Source organism: Mustela lutreola, chromosome 14, assembly GCF_030435805.1.
Source record: "Mustela lutreola isolate mMusLut2 chromosome 14, mMusLut2.pri, whole genome shotgun sequence".
Taxonomy (NCBI): Eukaryota; Metazoa; Chordata; class Mammalia; order Carnivora; family Mustelidae; genus Mustela; species Mustela lutreola.
The window spans coordinates 20,639,711-20,652,986 of record NC_081303.1 but is presented as its reverse complement, the minus strand read 5'-3'; the positions used below and the strand labels follow the sequence as shown (position 1 = coordinate 20,652,986).

Here is a 13,276-nt window from a genome sequence, read left to right as displayed (position 1 = left end):
AAGGCTGTCGACTAATACAGACTTGTAGATAATATACATGCTTTGGTAACTGTAAAATATATTTGACCATGCCACTTAATAAACTAAGTTATATATGAGAAAATAGCTGTTTCCAGTTTTTCCAGTTCTACTAGTTCTAAAACTAGCAGTTTTGCAAGTATCTAAAATTATTTTTATTTGTCTTGGGTTTTTCCCCAGTTCTGATTTGTAGTTTTCTAAGCCTTGCCTATAATTACTTTTAGCAGAGAGGAGAGTTTCAGGAGTGGAGCTAAACCTCCTCTGAGAGCCAGAGATTTCATGGCCACTAATCCTGAACATTTAGAAATCTTGAAGAAGATGGGGGTGAGTTTGATTCACCTCAAAGATGGGAGAGTCCAGTTGGTTCAACATGCAATCCAAGTAAGCCATTGCTGTACTAATTAGTTACCATCTCTGCCCTTTTTGGTCTCATCAGCTTTCATAAGATAATGACATTTGGCTTTCTAAAAACTTTTAATATGTGATTTAAAGTTAGAGAATCAGAATTTTAGGACGTGGAAGTATCTTGGAAAGCCATGTAATTCGGCCCCTTCCTAGTGTAAATCAAATGAACAATGAATCTTGGAACACTGAAAAAATAAAATTAAATTAAAAAAATAAAACATCAAAAAAAAAATCACGAATAGGTTGGGTAATTTTCTGAAATCAGTAGAGTCAAATGTAGGGCTCAAGTTCAGAGTTTTCTGTTTCTCAGCACCTTGTCTTTCCACCCTTTACAGCAAATCTTAAAAGCTAGTAATTCATTTCAGTACCTCTGTAGTTTACAGTATTTTAGTTTCCAAAAATCTTTTATTTTATTTTTATTCGTTGTGAAAATCAAAATTTGCAAGTATTTGTCTATGCCTAGGAAAAATAACATAGCTTTTTGAGAAAATTCTATTGTTTTTTGCTTTAAAAAGCTTTCATAATATGAGACCTTTTAATTTTTCAGTTTATTCACCTTATTAATATATTGATTGTGAGAAAAAACACAGTTTGCTAAAGAATTTCAACATGGTATCCCTTAATCTCAAATCCAGACTTCCCACAACCTTAGTTTTCCCTCTGATTTCTTTTCTCATCTCTGTTGTCATATCAGTCCTTTCTTAAAGAGTCTTCTGCCTGCTCCCTTATGTTTCACTTACTGTCATTTTTCAGTAGAGAGAGCAGCATCTCTAGTGACATGTTCACTTACGCCACCAATGGCATAACTACCACCCAGTGACCTCTTAATCCTTATTTGATTAGTTTTTTTGTAACTGTTGACTGACCCTTTTTAAAATATACCCCTTTCTTGGCTTTCAGGGCATTCCAGCAACATATAACTTTTCTACTTTTCTGTTTATTGCTTTGTGCGTTCCTTTGGAACTTTCCTTTTTTGCCACAGCCACTCAATGTAGGCACTACCAGAGAGTCTGGATCGCACCCCTTTCTTTCTGTATTCTTCTTTCGCAGTCACATCTGTTTCTGCAAGCTCAGCTGTCATCTTTGTACGTGTGATTTCTTAGATGTATGTAGGTAACCCTGATTCCTACCTATACTCTTAAATTCAGCTTTTATCTGCCGGTCATATGTATGACATGTGTCTGCATCTCAGTCTCTGTCTAAACCTGGATTATCTCTTTGTGCCCCAATCTCAGTCCATTTTTCTTCCTTTTTGTTTGCCATCTCAATACCCCTAGCATCATTCTCTTTAAGTCACCAAACCTGGATATATCTAGATAGTCTTGAACTTGTCTCTGTCTCCAAACTTCTCTCTGTTCTGTCTTGTCCTCTAACTCTGTCAAGTACAATTAACTTTTCCTGTTAAGTGTGAGGAATCCACCTTTTTTTTCCACTAAGGTAGGCATTCTTCAGCTTTTCCTCTGTTAAGACTCAATTCAAATATCATTCTCTAAATATTTCCCAGATCCACACTGGCAGAATCAAACATTCCCTTGTCTGTGCTGCTAGACTAATTTCCCACATGAGAATTTTATCATAGGTAAATTTATATGTCTGTATCCTCTAGATACAAACTTCTTTTTTTTTTTTTTTAAAGATTTTATTTATTTCTTTGACAGAGAGAGATCACAAGTAGGCAGAGAGGCAGGCAGAGAGAGGGGAAGGGAAGGAAGCAGGCCCCTGCTGAGCAGAGAGCCCGATGCGGGACTCCATCCCAGGACCCTGAGATCATGACCTGAGCCGAAGGCAGCGGCTTAACCCACTGAGCTACCCAGGCGCCCTAGATACAAACTTCTTAAAGTGAAAGACTCTGTCCCCAGTTCCTAGTCCATTGCTGGGATCTTAATAGAAGCCTGATACATATATTTTGAATTTAGTGTGATTATTGGATCATAATTCCAAAGAAGCGAAGTATGGATCAGTATGAGGTTTATTTCTTAAAAGGGGAAGCAGTGGAAAAAATCAAGCAAAGTAAACATTTCAGCATTTGGTGGAAGTCCAGTTCTCAATTTGTATCAGAAGTGGTTTGTAGAACAGTGAAGGAGATGTTGAAAAAAATTACAAATGTACTTTCAGAAAATATTTCCAGAAGTAGTATTTTTAGGACAAATCAGGCCATAAGTATTTGATAGGGACTGAAACCGAAAGGGGAAATTTTAGAGTAGGTTATATAGTGCATTAGTATTTAAGACATCAGAAAGTTGAAAGTTTTCATTTCAAAAGGATAAAATTAATCTGTTTTTTTTCCCTAGGCTGCTAGTTCAATTGATGCTGAAGATGGGTTGAGGTTTATGCAGGAGATGATTGAATTGTCAAGTCAGCAACAGAAAGAACAGCAGCTACCTCCACGGGCTGTACAAATTGTTTCCCACCCATTTTTTGGCAGGGTAGTGTTAACTGCTGGACCAGCTCAGTTTGGGCTAGATCTGTCTAAACATAAAGAGGTGTGTACACTTACAATATGCTTGTTGAAACTGAATGTATTGTGTAAGTATTGTCTCATTGCTTAGTCTAATTTAGTAGTTTCAGTTTGTTAAACCTAAATATTTAATCTACTAAAACCCAAATATCCATTCTCCCAGATTAAAGCAGATTAAAGTTAAAAGCATATCTTGAAAAAATTTTTTTTTATATCTTGAAAATTTTGAGTCATAATTTATGTATACAACATGCTTAAAAATTTTACTTAAAATGTTGTTCACATATTGTCTAGTTCTTGACCTGTTCTGTAATTTGGTATCTTTAATTTATCTAAAAATGGTTTTTTGGACTTTTTAGCAACTACTAGAACCTTTCATTGAACAGAAATCTAACTTGGAGCTTTAAGGTAGAACACAACTAAAACCAGAGATGCTCTCGCTCAGGTGGCCATAGAGAGCATGACACTGTGTTCCCACCAAGCCAACTCTCGGAAGGCCACTAAGCTAGCCCAGCCCCTTAGTTTTAATGTAGGAAACAAATACCTACATTGTTAAAGAGTTCACACATTCATGTAACTAGTTGCTGAGTTGGGACCAGACCCAAGTTGCCTGATAATCTAAAGCCAATGCTCTTTGAACTCCATTCCCTCTAAAGGAGACGTTTTTTGTGTGTGTACTTTAAAGCTCTAAATGTTTATAGATTGACTCATCCAGTCAAGCAGCTCTTTTTCGAGTCCAGTACTACTGTATTCTAGGCCCTGTTTTAGATGTTAGCTGTGTGTGTTGTTTATGAAGCTCGTGCAGATCATGCCCTTGTGGAGTTTGCATTCTAGGAGAGAGAGGGATATTAAAGTATCTTTATGTTGGTATCTTTAAAATCAGTTCTCGGATGGATTGATCATTCTAGGAAGAGAGCTGCTTACAGATTCATGTAGATTAAATCCATTTTTCCCCTCTTTCAAAAAATTTTTGATGGTTTAAAAGTGGTTCCCAGCTATTTTAAGTGTGGATGTGGGTATGAAGTGAATCTGCCTATGAATTCCAACTTTACCACTTACTAACATTGTGTCTTTGAGTAAATTATGTAACCCAAGTCTGTCTTAGTTTCCCCATAGGTAAAATGGAGATATTCTATGTTTTTTTCTTAGAGTCATTATAAAGATCAGCTTTAGTAATTTATGTTTTATAAACTGTATTTATGCTTTATATACAAATATATATGTGCTCTATATGCTTTAAAAAGTAGTTATGTTTTATAAACTGCAGAGCACAGTAAAATGTTGGTTGGGTACTATGATTTGCAAAAGAGTTCAAAACAAAAACTTTTTGCTAAATTTATACTGGATATGTTATCATTAGAAATGAAGTAAAGCCCTAGATGGTGAATTGTATTGACTAGAGAGTGATTTGAGAAGACAAAAGGATATTTAACTTCCTTCTATTTCTGACAGACCAGAGGATTTGTTGCAAGCAGTAAACCATACAATGGTTGTTCAGAGCTTACTAACCCCGAGGCAGTGATGGGAAAAATCGCTTTGATACAAAGAGGACAGTGCATGTTTGCAGAAAAGGCTCGCAACATTCAGAATGCGGGTGCCATTGGTGGCATTGTTATTGGTGAGTACTCCTCTGTGCCATTGGGTACACTGGGAGGAGATCATTTTTAGGATTTTTCCTTGGGTTTGTCAAAATGCAGAATTCATCACATTATTTTTAGTTCACCAGACAGCATAATGGGTGGGTAATCCAGTGACTCTCTTAAATAATGTCTGTGTCTTGTATATCTTTTTTGAAAGTCTAGATTGGGGTTTCTGTATATTAAGGCCAATAAAAGTACTTGGGACAGATAAGAACGTGGGGGCACCCCAAAGCACCCAACAGCATGGTAAGAAAATGTGCTTTCAGATCCAAAGCCCTCTAAAGGCAAGAATTACACTCTGGCACCTCCAGTGGGAAGCCATTAAAAATACCCATTCCTCCACAAAGATGCAGGCTTTGGACTCAAATACATTGGGGTGCAGTTCCTGGCTCCGCCGCAAGATCATGGTGTGACCTTGGCTTAGCTTTAGTTTATTGGTTTATTCAGTAGAATTTTTTTTTTTTTTAAAGATTTTTATTTATTTGACAGAGAGAGATCACAAGTAGGCAGAGAGGCAGGCAGAGAGAGAGGAAGGGAAGCAGGCTCCCTCCTGAGCAGAGAGCCCGATGCGGGACTCGATCCCAGGACCCTGAGATCATGACCTGAGCTGAAGGCAGTGGCTTAACCCTCTGAACCACCCAGGCGCCCCTCAGTAGAATATTTTTTGAGCTCTAGTAGAAGTGGTAATAAATATCTTCCAGGTGGTTTTAAGGTTTGACTATAATATATACAAAATGTCTTAGTATAATAGTTTACATATCATAGGTATAAGCACTAGTTCCTAGCAAATTTTTTTTTCCTTGGGTCTTTTTTCCACTGAAATTACGAACTCAAATCATTTTACCTCCGTATTTCAACCAGTGTGTTCTGCTCTTTTATTTTTCATAGAAAATCACTAACAAGCAGACCTTGACTGCCAGGAAAAAAAGAAATTTTTCTTTCCTTTTTAAAGATGTGTTTATTTATTTTCAGAGAGAAGGAGCAGGGTGGAGGGTGCAGAGAGGCAGAGAGAGAGTCTCAAGCAGGCTCTCCCCACTGACCAGGGAGCCCCATGCCGTGCTTGATTTCACAACCCTGATACTATGACCTGAGCCGAAATCAAGAGTCATACACTTAACTGACTGAGCCACCCAGGTGCCCCAAATTTTTCTTTGCTTTAAGTATATAGTTTATATTCAGAACTGCAAGACCTGAGATCACATCCTAATTATGAAGTTAAAAGTTTTTATAGCTTCTCGCACAGGGAAAAATCTATTTTGAATTTTTTCCTTCTTTCTGGGATAGATTTCCTTTTCCAATTCAAGGTAAGTAAAAATTAAGGCATTTGAAATAAAATACTAGGATTTATTTCAGTGAAAATAATTATTTACTCTTCCTTTTGCTTATCCTATACGGGCACTTCAGGGCTGGTTTATTGAGTGCAGAGATTTCATTAGTTAATTCAGTATTAGGAGAACTTCTGCTTAATAACTTAAATCAGCAATTGGCACACTACAGCCTGTAGGCCAAGTCCACATCACTGCCTTTTTTTGTAAATAGAAGTTTTACTGAAACACAGCCATGCCCGTTTGTTCCATATTGTGTATGCTTACTTCCGAGCAACAGTAAGAGTAGAGAACTGTATAGCCTAAAATATTCACTCTCCGGCCAATTACAGAAAAAGGCTGCTGCTGCCCAACTTAAATGATCTCTTCATCCTTGGTGATTTTCCACACTGTGAGGTTGTTTTTATTGAAGAATTTAATAACTTGTCATCACTATCATTTTGAACACCTCTTTACCAAGACTTAAAAAATATAAAATAGAAGAAATAAGGGCTGGAACACATATGGAGTAGTTTAGGTTTCCACTAAGTCTTATTCTCAAGGTATTCTATACTCTGCAAGGTTTTTCAAGTTTGTTTTCTTTAATAGCTGTTATTAGTAGAATCTTCTACTGAGTTCAGTGGGTAAACAAGTAAGAGGCAATGATCCTTACTCTCAGGAAATTTTTTTTTTAAGATTTTATTTATTCATTTGACAGAGATCACAAATAGGCAGAGAGGCAGGCAGAGAGAGAGGGGGAAGCAGGCTCACTGCTGAGCAGAGAGCCTGATCCTGGGCCCCATCCCAGGATCCTGAGATCATGACCTAAGCTGAAGGCAGAGGTTTAACCCACTGAGCCACCCAGGTGCCCCCGGAAATATCACTTTTAAAGAGAAAATTTCTTGTATTATAACATCTTTTCCCTATTTATTATTATTTTTTTTTGTTTCTGATGAAGTATTTTGTTTGGTTTTGCTGGTTTTCATTGTATATGAATGAGCAGATTAGGGCTTAGCTGTTTTTTATCACAAGTACTAAAAGTGAAAATTATCTTAGAATAATCATTTGGCTGCAAGAGACAATAATTGATTTAAGCTGGTTTAAGAAGGGAGGTTTGTTTACTGCATGGAACTGGATTATTTTATTTTTTTATTTTATTATTGTGTATATATATATTATATATACATATATATATATTTAGATTTTTTTAGATTTTTTTTTTTAATTTGACAGACAAAGATCAAAAGTAGGCAAAAAGGCAGTCAGAGAGAGGAGGAAGCAGGCTCCCTGCCGAGCAGAGAGCCCCATGTGGGGCTCGATCCCAGGATCCTGGAATCATGACCTGAGCCAAAGGCAGGCTTTAACCCACTGAGCCACCCAGGCACCCCAATCTTTTGTATATTTTTTAAAGATTTTATTTATTTATTTGACAGAGATCATAAGTAGGCAGAGAGGCAGGTAGGGAGAGAGAGGAGGAATCCGGTCCCCCGCTAAGCAGAGAGTCTGATGTGGGGCTCGATCCTAGGACCCTGGGATCATGACCTGAGCCGAAGGCAGAGACTTTAACCCACTGAGCCACCCAGGCGTCCCCGGAACTGGATTATTTTAATTGAATGTGAGAGTAAGAAATTCGGCTGAATAAAAGTCATCAGAAACCATGATAGCTGCTAGAGTTTTTCACATCTCTCTCTCGTATCTTTCAGTCTTCCTATACTCTCTTCTCTTCATAGACTCTCTTCGCTGCATCTCTTTGCAGTTCTGCTTCATTCTCCAGCTTCTCACCAGCTTGCTCCCTCTTTGCTCATTAGTTCCAAAAAGGTCATTCTAAAATTAGAGCCTCAGTCCTGAGTCTGTGCCCTCTTATTAGATCCCTGTCCATTGCTAACTGAAACCGTCTTGCGGTGTGCTACTTCCGGGGCCTCTAGAGAGACTGAGAGCCAGGTGGCCCTGCTTTGTCCAATCAATTATCGCTAAGGAGGAGAGTCCTACTTGGTATTCTCCACTTAGCAGGGCCTATCACAGCAAGCTCTCTGAGAAGGGACAGGCAGGCTTCTCATCTGGCCTGCGCAGCGCAGTTAGAGGGGGGGCGTGACCACCTCACCAGTAAAGCAGTTATTTAGCAGTCCTACAGCAGTACCTCACCCGTGTGAAACAACTGTAGTGTTCACCTCAACTTACAGAGGAAGAACCACGATCATCATTCTTCTTTGTGAACAGTATAGAAATAGGAGCTATCATTTAATAGTTTGGTAAATGCCATTAAAGGAAATCTTAAACAGCAATGAAATTTCATTCATAATTCTATCATTGTAAGCCAAGGCTTTGAATATTTATATTTCTGGGCTTTCTTATAAGCATATGGAAGTTTTTAGTCATAATTATGGATTATTGTGTTCTACTTTTTCATGTAATAGTAATATTCTGTTTTTCTGTGTGTTCCATTAAGTAATTAATTATAATTTGCTTATAATAGGGGTGCCTGGGTGGCTTAGTGAGTTAAAGCCTCTGCCTTCGGCTCAGGTCATAATCTCAGGGTCCTGGGATCGAGTCCCGCATCAGGCTCTCTGCTCAGCAGGGAGCCTGCTTCCCCCTCTCTCTCTGCCTGCCTCTCTGCCTACTTGTGATCTCTGTCTGTCAAATAAATAAAACCTTTAAAAAAAAATAATTCACAGTTGTTCACAATTACAAATAGTACTCCAGTAAACTACTTTAGAACTAGATCATTTTGCTTATTTTGAGTTCTTCCTCAGAATAAATTTCTAGGAATGGAATTAGTGAGCTCTAAAAGTATGTTCACTTTTCTGATTCTTGATGCATAAAATAAATGCCGCCAACAGGCGAAAAAAATAATAAAGATTGGTCTATAGATCTTTTTAATGGACAGAGGTTTTGACGTTTGCTCTATTCATTTCCTGGCTAGATGACAATGAGGGGAGCAGCAGTGATACTGCCCCTCTGTTCCAGATGGCAGGTGATGGAAAAGAAACAGATGACATCAAGATCCCCATGCTGTTCTTATTCAGTAAAGAAGGAAGCATCATACTGGATGCCATCCGGGAGTATGAGGAGGTGGAAGTGCTTCTTTCTGACAAAGCAAAAGATAGAGGTAAGGGTAAAAAATCACGTGTTTTTTATACAGCTTAGCATTGATTTTACTAGTTAGATAATAAAAATGAGTTATAAAAAGTTACTTTTGGTTAACTGGTAAAATAGAAGATGGTTTCGAAAAATATTTTTGGAAATAAGAGTTGTAAAACATTTATTTTGCTTTGTTTGCTGACTTAGGATGTTTTTCGAATTTTATTTTTTATATGACATTTATCACTTCTGCTATGGTTCTGCCCAGTGACAAAAATATAGCTAATATATCAAGAGAGTCAATTTAAACAGTCTCAGGTGTTCACTGTTCAATTATACTGACACTACATCTTACATTTCTTTTATAAGGAATAAAAAGATTGTATGGAATGACATTATATACAATGTAATAGTAGTTGGGTTTCAGCAGGCCACCAATAATCAGATGACCACTGTCTTGGTGAAGGCAGTAAAAATCTAGCAGGTTCTGTCCACCGAGGTGTACGTTTATCACATAAGGATTTATAAGTTACAAGAGTTAAAACTGGCTGGTGTGTGAAGGACAGGGTAGCATGCCTTAAGTTGTGACAATATGTAGTCCTCTCTAGGCCAAAATGTTTGTTAGTAACTTGAAAGCTGTTTGAAACCCAAATAATTGTATAAATGCAAGGTCTCACTAGTACTCTTTTTTAGTTTGACACCGGGGGATAGTGGAGGAGGGAGGGAAAGTGACCCATCAGACATAGACTGCCATCGTGCTTCTGGGAGCGGGCTTACCTAGCCGCTGGAGGCATCTGCAGAGAGAACTGTATTTCTCTCTGCAGATGCCTCCAACGTTATGACTAACGTTGTGGGATTTGTGCAGGGTTCTTGAATCCCTGGGGATGTTTGTCCAACAGCTTGGTAGGTAATTGATTCAATTCAGTGTAACTTCCAAGTGAAACAGTGGGGGAAAAAAAAAGTTCAGCGGTACTCTGGTACTAGCCAGATCAGTGTGTTATCTTCTCTTCTTGTGTTACTTTATTCTTCTTGAGGATCTTCCACGTGTCTAGTATTTAAGAACAATGAAGTGAATAGGATGAATGTTTGTAAAGATGTAGAAATAAAAACAGAACAGAATAGGATTTCTAATCTTCTTAAATCCTCCTGTGTTCCTGTTTTTTTTTTTTTTTCTGAGTCTTTTTTCTCAACTCGGATCCTCTCTCCTCCATATATGCGTGTAGGCACATCAAACACAGGCAAATTATTACTCCATATAACTCTTTAATGCCTTTGCTTTTCTCCCCCCTATTTGTGCTACCATTGGAATTTCAGCAGCAATATTAAAAGGTAAAATGATTCCAAGCTACATTATTAATAGTAGTAAGTATCTTGCATTACTAAGCTTTAAGTTATGTATATGTATATATGTATGTGTGTATGTGTGTATATATATACACACATGCATGTGCAAATATATATATACATATAACTTGTTTCAGTGGATACCATGATAATATCTGGATTAATGTAATTAGATTTTCATGTCTAGTCAGCTCTCCCACAATAAAAATTCTTTATTGATCCTGTCCTAACAAATCCTATGAATTACATATCCATATAGTATAGATGAACTCACTAGTCCATGTAAGAGTCAGTCTAATGACGATGCTGTTGTTTTGGCATGTATTAATTTTGATCACTTTTATTTGAATATAATGTAAAGTCTTTAAAATATCAGCTTGTTTTAAAAATACATGTATGTGTAGGGGTGCATGGGATTAGGACTACAAGGTCATAGTAAAGCATATGCTTCTCATACCAGAGAAAGAATAAGAGAAAAAGATCAATTCTACTATAGATCCTCCCCTGCCCCCACATCTGTGGGGGGTATATTCCAAGATCCCCCAGTAGGTGCCAGGAACTATGGATGGTCTACTGTTCTGTATATATACTATGTTTTCCTATACATACATACCTGTGATAAAGTCTAATTTACAAATTAGGCACAATAAAAGGCTGATAACAATAACTAATAATAAAACAGAACAGTTAGAACAATATACTGTAATGAGATTTATGTGAACCTGGTCTTTCTTAAAATATCTTAACGGTACTATACCCATTCTTCTTGTGGTGATATGAGGTGATAAAATGCTACTTGATGAGATGTAGCGAGAGGAATGACATGGGCAGTGTGACCCTAGCATTAGACTACTGTTCACCTTCTGATGCTGGGTCAGGAGGCGGAAGATCATCTGCTTCCTGACCACGGCTGATGGCGGGTAACTGAAATGTCACAAAGGAAAACCGGTGGGGGGGTGTGCTACTGTACAAAAAATACTATCTGAACAGTATTCTCTCTCTCTCTCTCTCTCTTTTTTTTCTTTTAATTTTATTTATTTGACAGACAGAGATCACAAGTAGTCAGAGAGGCAGGCAGAGAGAGAGAGGAGGAAGCAGGCTCCCCGCTGAGCAGAGAGCCTGATGCGGGGCTCAATCCCAGGATCCTGGGATCATGACCTGAGCTGAAGGCAGAGGCTTTAACCCACTGAGCCACCCAGGTGCCCCTTCTCTCTCTCTTTTTTTAAGATTTTATTTATTTGATGAGAGAGAGAGAGCACAAGTAGGCAGAGTTGCAGGCAGAGGGAGAGGGAGCAGGCTCCCCACTGACGAGGGAGCTCAGTGTGCGGCTCGATCCCAGAACCCTAGGATCATGGCCTGAGCTAAAGGCAGCTGTTTGACGGACTGAGCCACCCAGGCACTCCTGAAAAGTATTTTTTAAGGACTGTGCAGTTAAAAGGGCTTTATAGAAATGATTTATTTTTAAAGTTTTGCTGGGCTCTAAAGTTAGTGAGCTGTGATTCTGTTACAGAATGATCGTTTGATAAAAAGTCTTTAAAAAAACCTCCCCTTTTTATGTAGCTCTTTCAAGAGTTGCACAACTATGTTAACAAAATCAATATAATAAAATTATTGGTATAAGAGAAACTCAGTAATAGTTTTATTAAATCAACTACTTTATTCATTTAGGAAAATATCCTAAGAAGATGATGTCTCTAGTGTTGTCATTCATTTGTCCTGCGCCATTACCACATGCCCGCATTTCTCTTCTGCATCAGCGGATGCTGATGCTGTTGTTACAAGTGTAGATTCCTAAGTCTTACTCCAGAATATTGAATCAGACTCTCGGAAGGCAGGGGACTAGAATCTGAAATTGTAAACAAGCATCCCAGGTAATTCCACTCAGTTACACTTTGAGAAGCATTGAACAACACTAAGAAGGCACCTTTTCTTCCTTTTTTTTTTTTTTTTTTTTAGTCTCCCAGTTATGTATGAACCATATTATACCATCAAGGGGGCTAGGTAGGATTATATAAGTACCTCCAGTAATTAGCATCCTTAAAATCTGCGCATTAACATGTCCTCCAGATTGCTCTTTAAAAATCTCATTCCACAAATTCATACTTCCTTTATAAAGTCGCACAGTTTTAATTGAGCAGTTCATCCCACATGTTGACACAGAAAATAGAAGCCCAAAGCCCCAGAACAAGCCCCTACTCCCACTCTCGCTTTCTAATTCTGATGAGAAGTTCCAGCGATTGATAACAGAAATATCTGTAATAGGGGTGCCTGGGTCGCTCAGTGGGTTGAACCGCTGCCTTTGGCTCGGGTCGTGGTCTCAGAGTCCTGGGATAGAGCCCCGCGTCAAGGGCTCTCTGCTCGGTGGGGAGCCTGCTTCTCCCTCTCTCTCTCTCTGCCTGCCTCTCTGCCTCCTTGTGGTCTCTCTCTCTGTCAAATAAATGAATAAAATTAAAAATATATATATATATATATATATATATATCTGTAATAGTCTTGTCTGCTAGCAAGAAGATATCTTATTACACATTCTTCTAAAGAAGTAAAGCATTAGTAATTTATGAAGTGGAAATACTGCTTCCTCAGGTCAGACCAGTCCTACTTCTAATAGTTGAGCTTGTCATGGAAGTTTTAGTATCTTGTCTCCCATGTGTCCCACCTTTCCAAATTTTAAGAATTATTCCAACCCTGTGCTCACCACTGTGCTGTTACATTTAGATCCAAATTGATAGTTTATAATTAAGAATCCATTTCCTTTTCTCAGTAGTATTTTAAAGGGGAAATGAATCAGCATTTTGAAGGTTCCAGACACGATCATGCTTTCAGTTTACAGTGTAGGTCTATGGTGCCTTGAGAGCAGTAGACTGTTTTCAGTCCTGCTCCTGTATGTATACCTACCTGATACAGAGGCGGACAGAGAAAATGGGGGAAAGAAAAGAAAGGTCCCATGGTTCGAACTGCTCAAGATTTAAGTCTAGCAGTGTTACTTTTCCTAAGATTATCCCCCATTGAACTTGATTGGGGTGAATCTA

General features: G+C 38.2%; 1 protein-coding gene across 10 annotated transcripts in view; it reads left to right on the top strand.

Annotated features, from left to right (window-relative positions):
* EDEM3 (ER degradation enhancing alpha-mannosidase like protein 3) overlaps positions 1 to 13,276 on the top strand; it is a 77,596-nt gene that overhangs the window by 51,379 nt on the left and 12,941 nt on the right. For 4 of the 10 annotated variants that reach the window (XM_059145227.1, XM_059145225.1, XM_059145224.1 and 1 more), the window contains 5 exons: positions 243 to 399; positions 2,715 to 2,906; positions 4,334 to 4,499; positions 8,746 to 8,931; positions 10,218 to 10,265. In XM_059145227.1, the coding sequence (XP_059001210.1) occupies positions 243 to 399; positions 2,715 to 2,906; positions 4,334 to 4,499; positions 8,746 to 8,931; positions 10,218 to 10,265 (749 nt within the window). The remainder of the gene's footprint in view (positions 1 to 242; positions 400 to 2,714; positions 2,907 to 4,333; positions 4,500 to 8,745; positions 8,932 to 10,217; positions 10,266 to 13,276) is intronic. The other 6 variants (XM_059145232.1, XM_059145231.1, XM_059145228.1 and 3 more) reach the window with 6 other exon arrangements.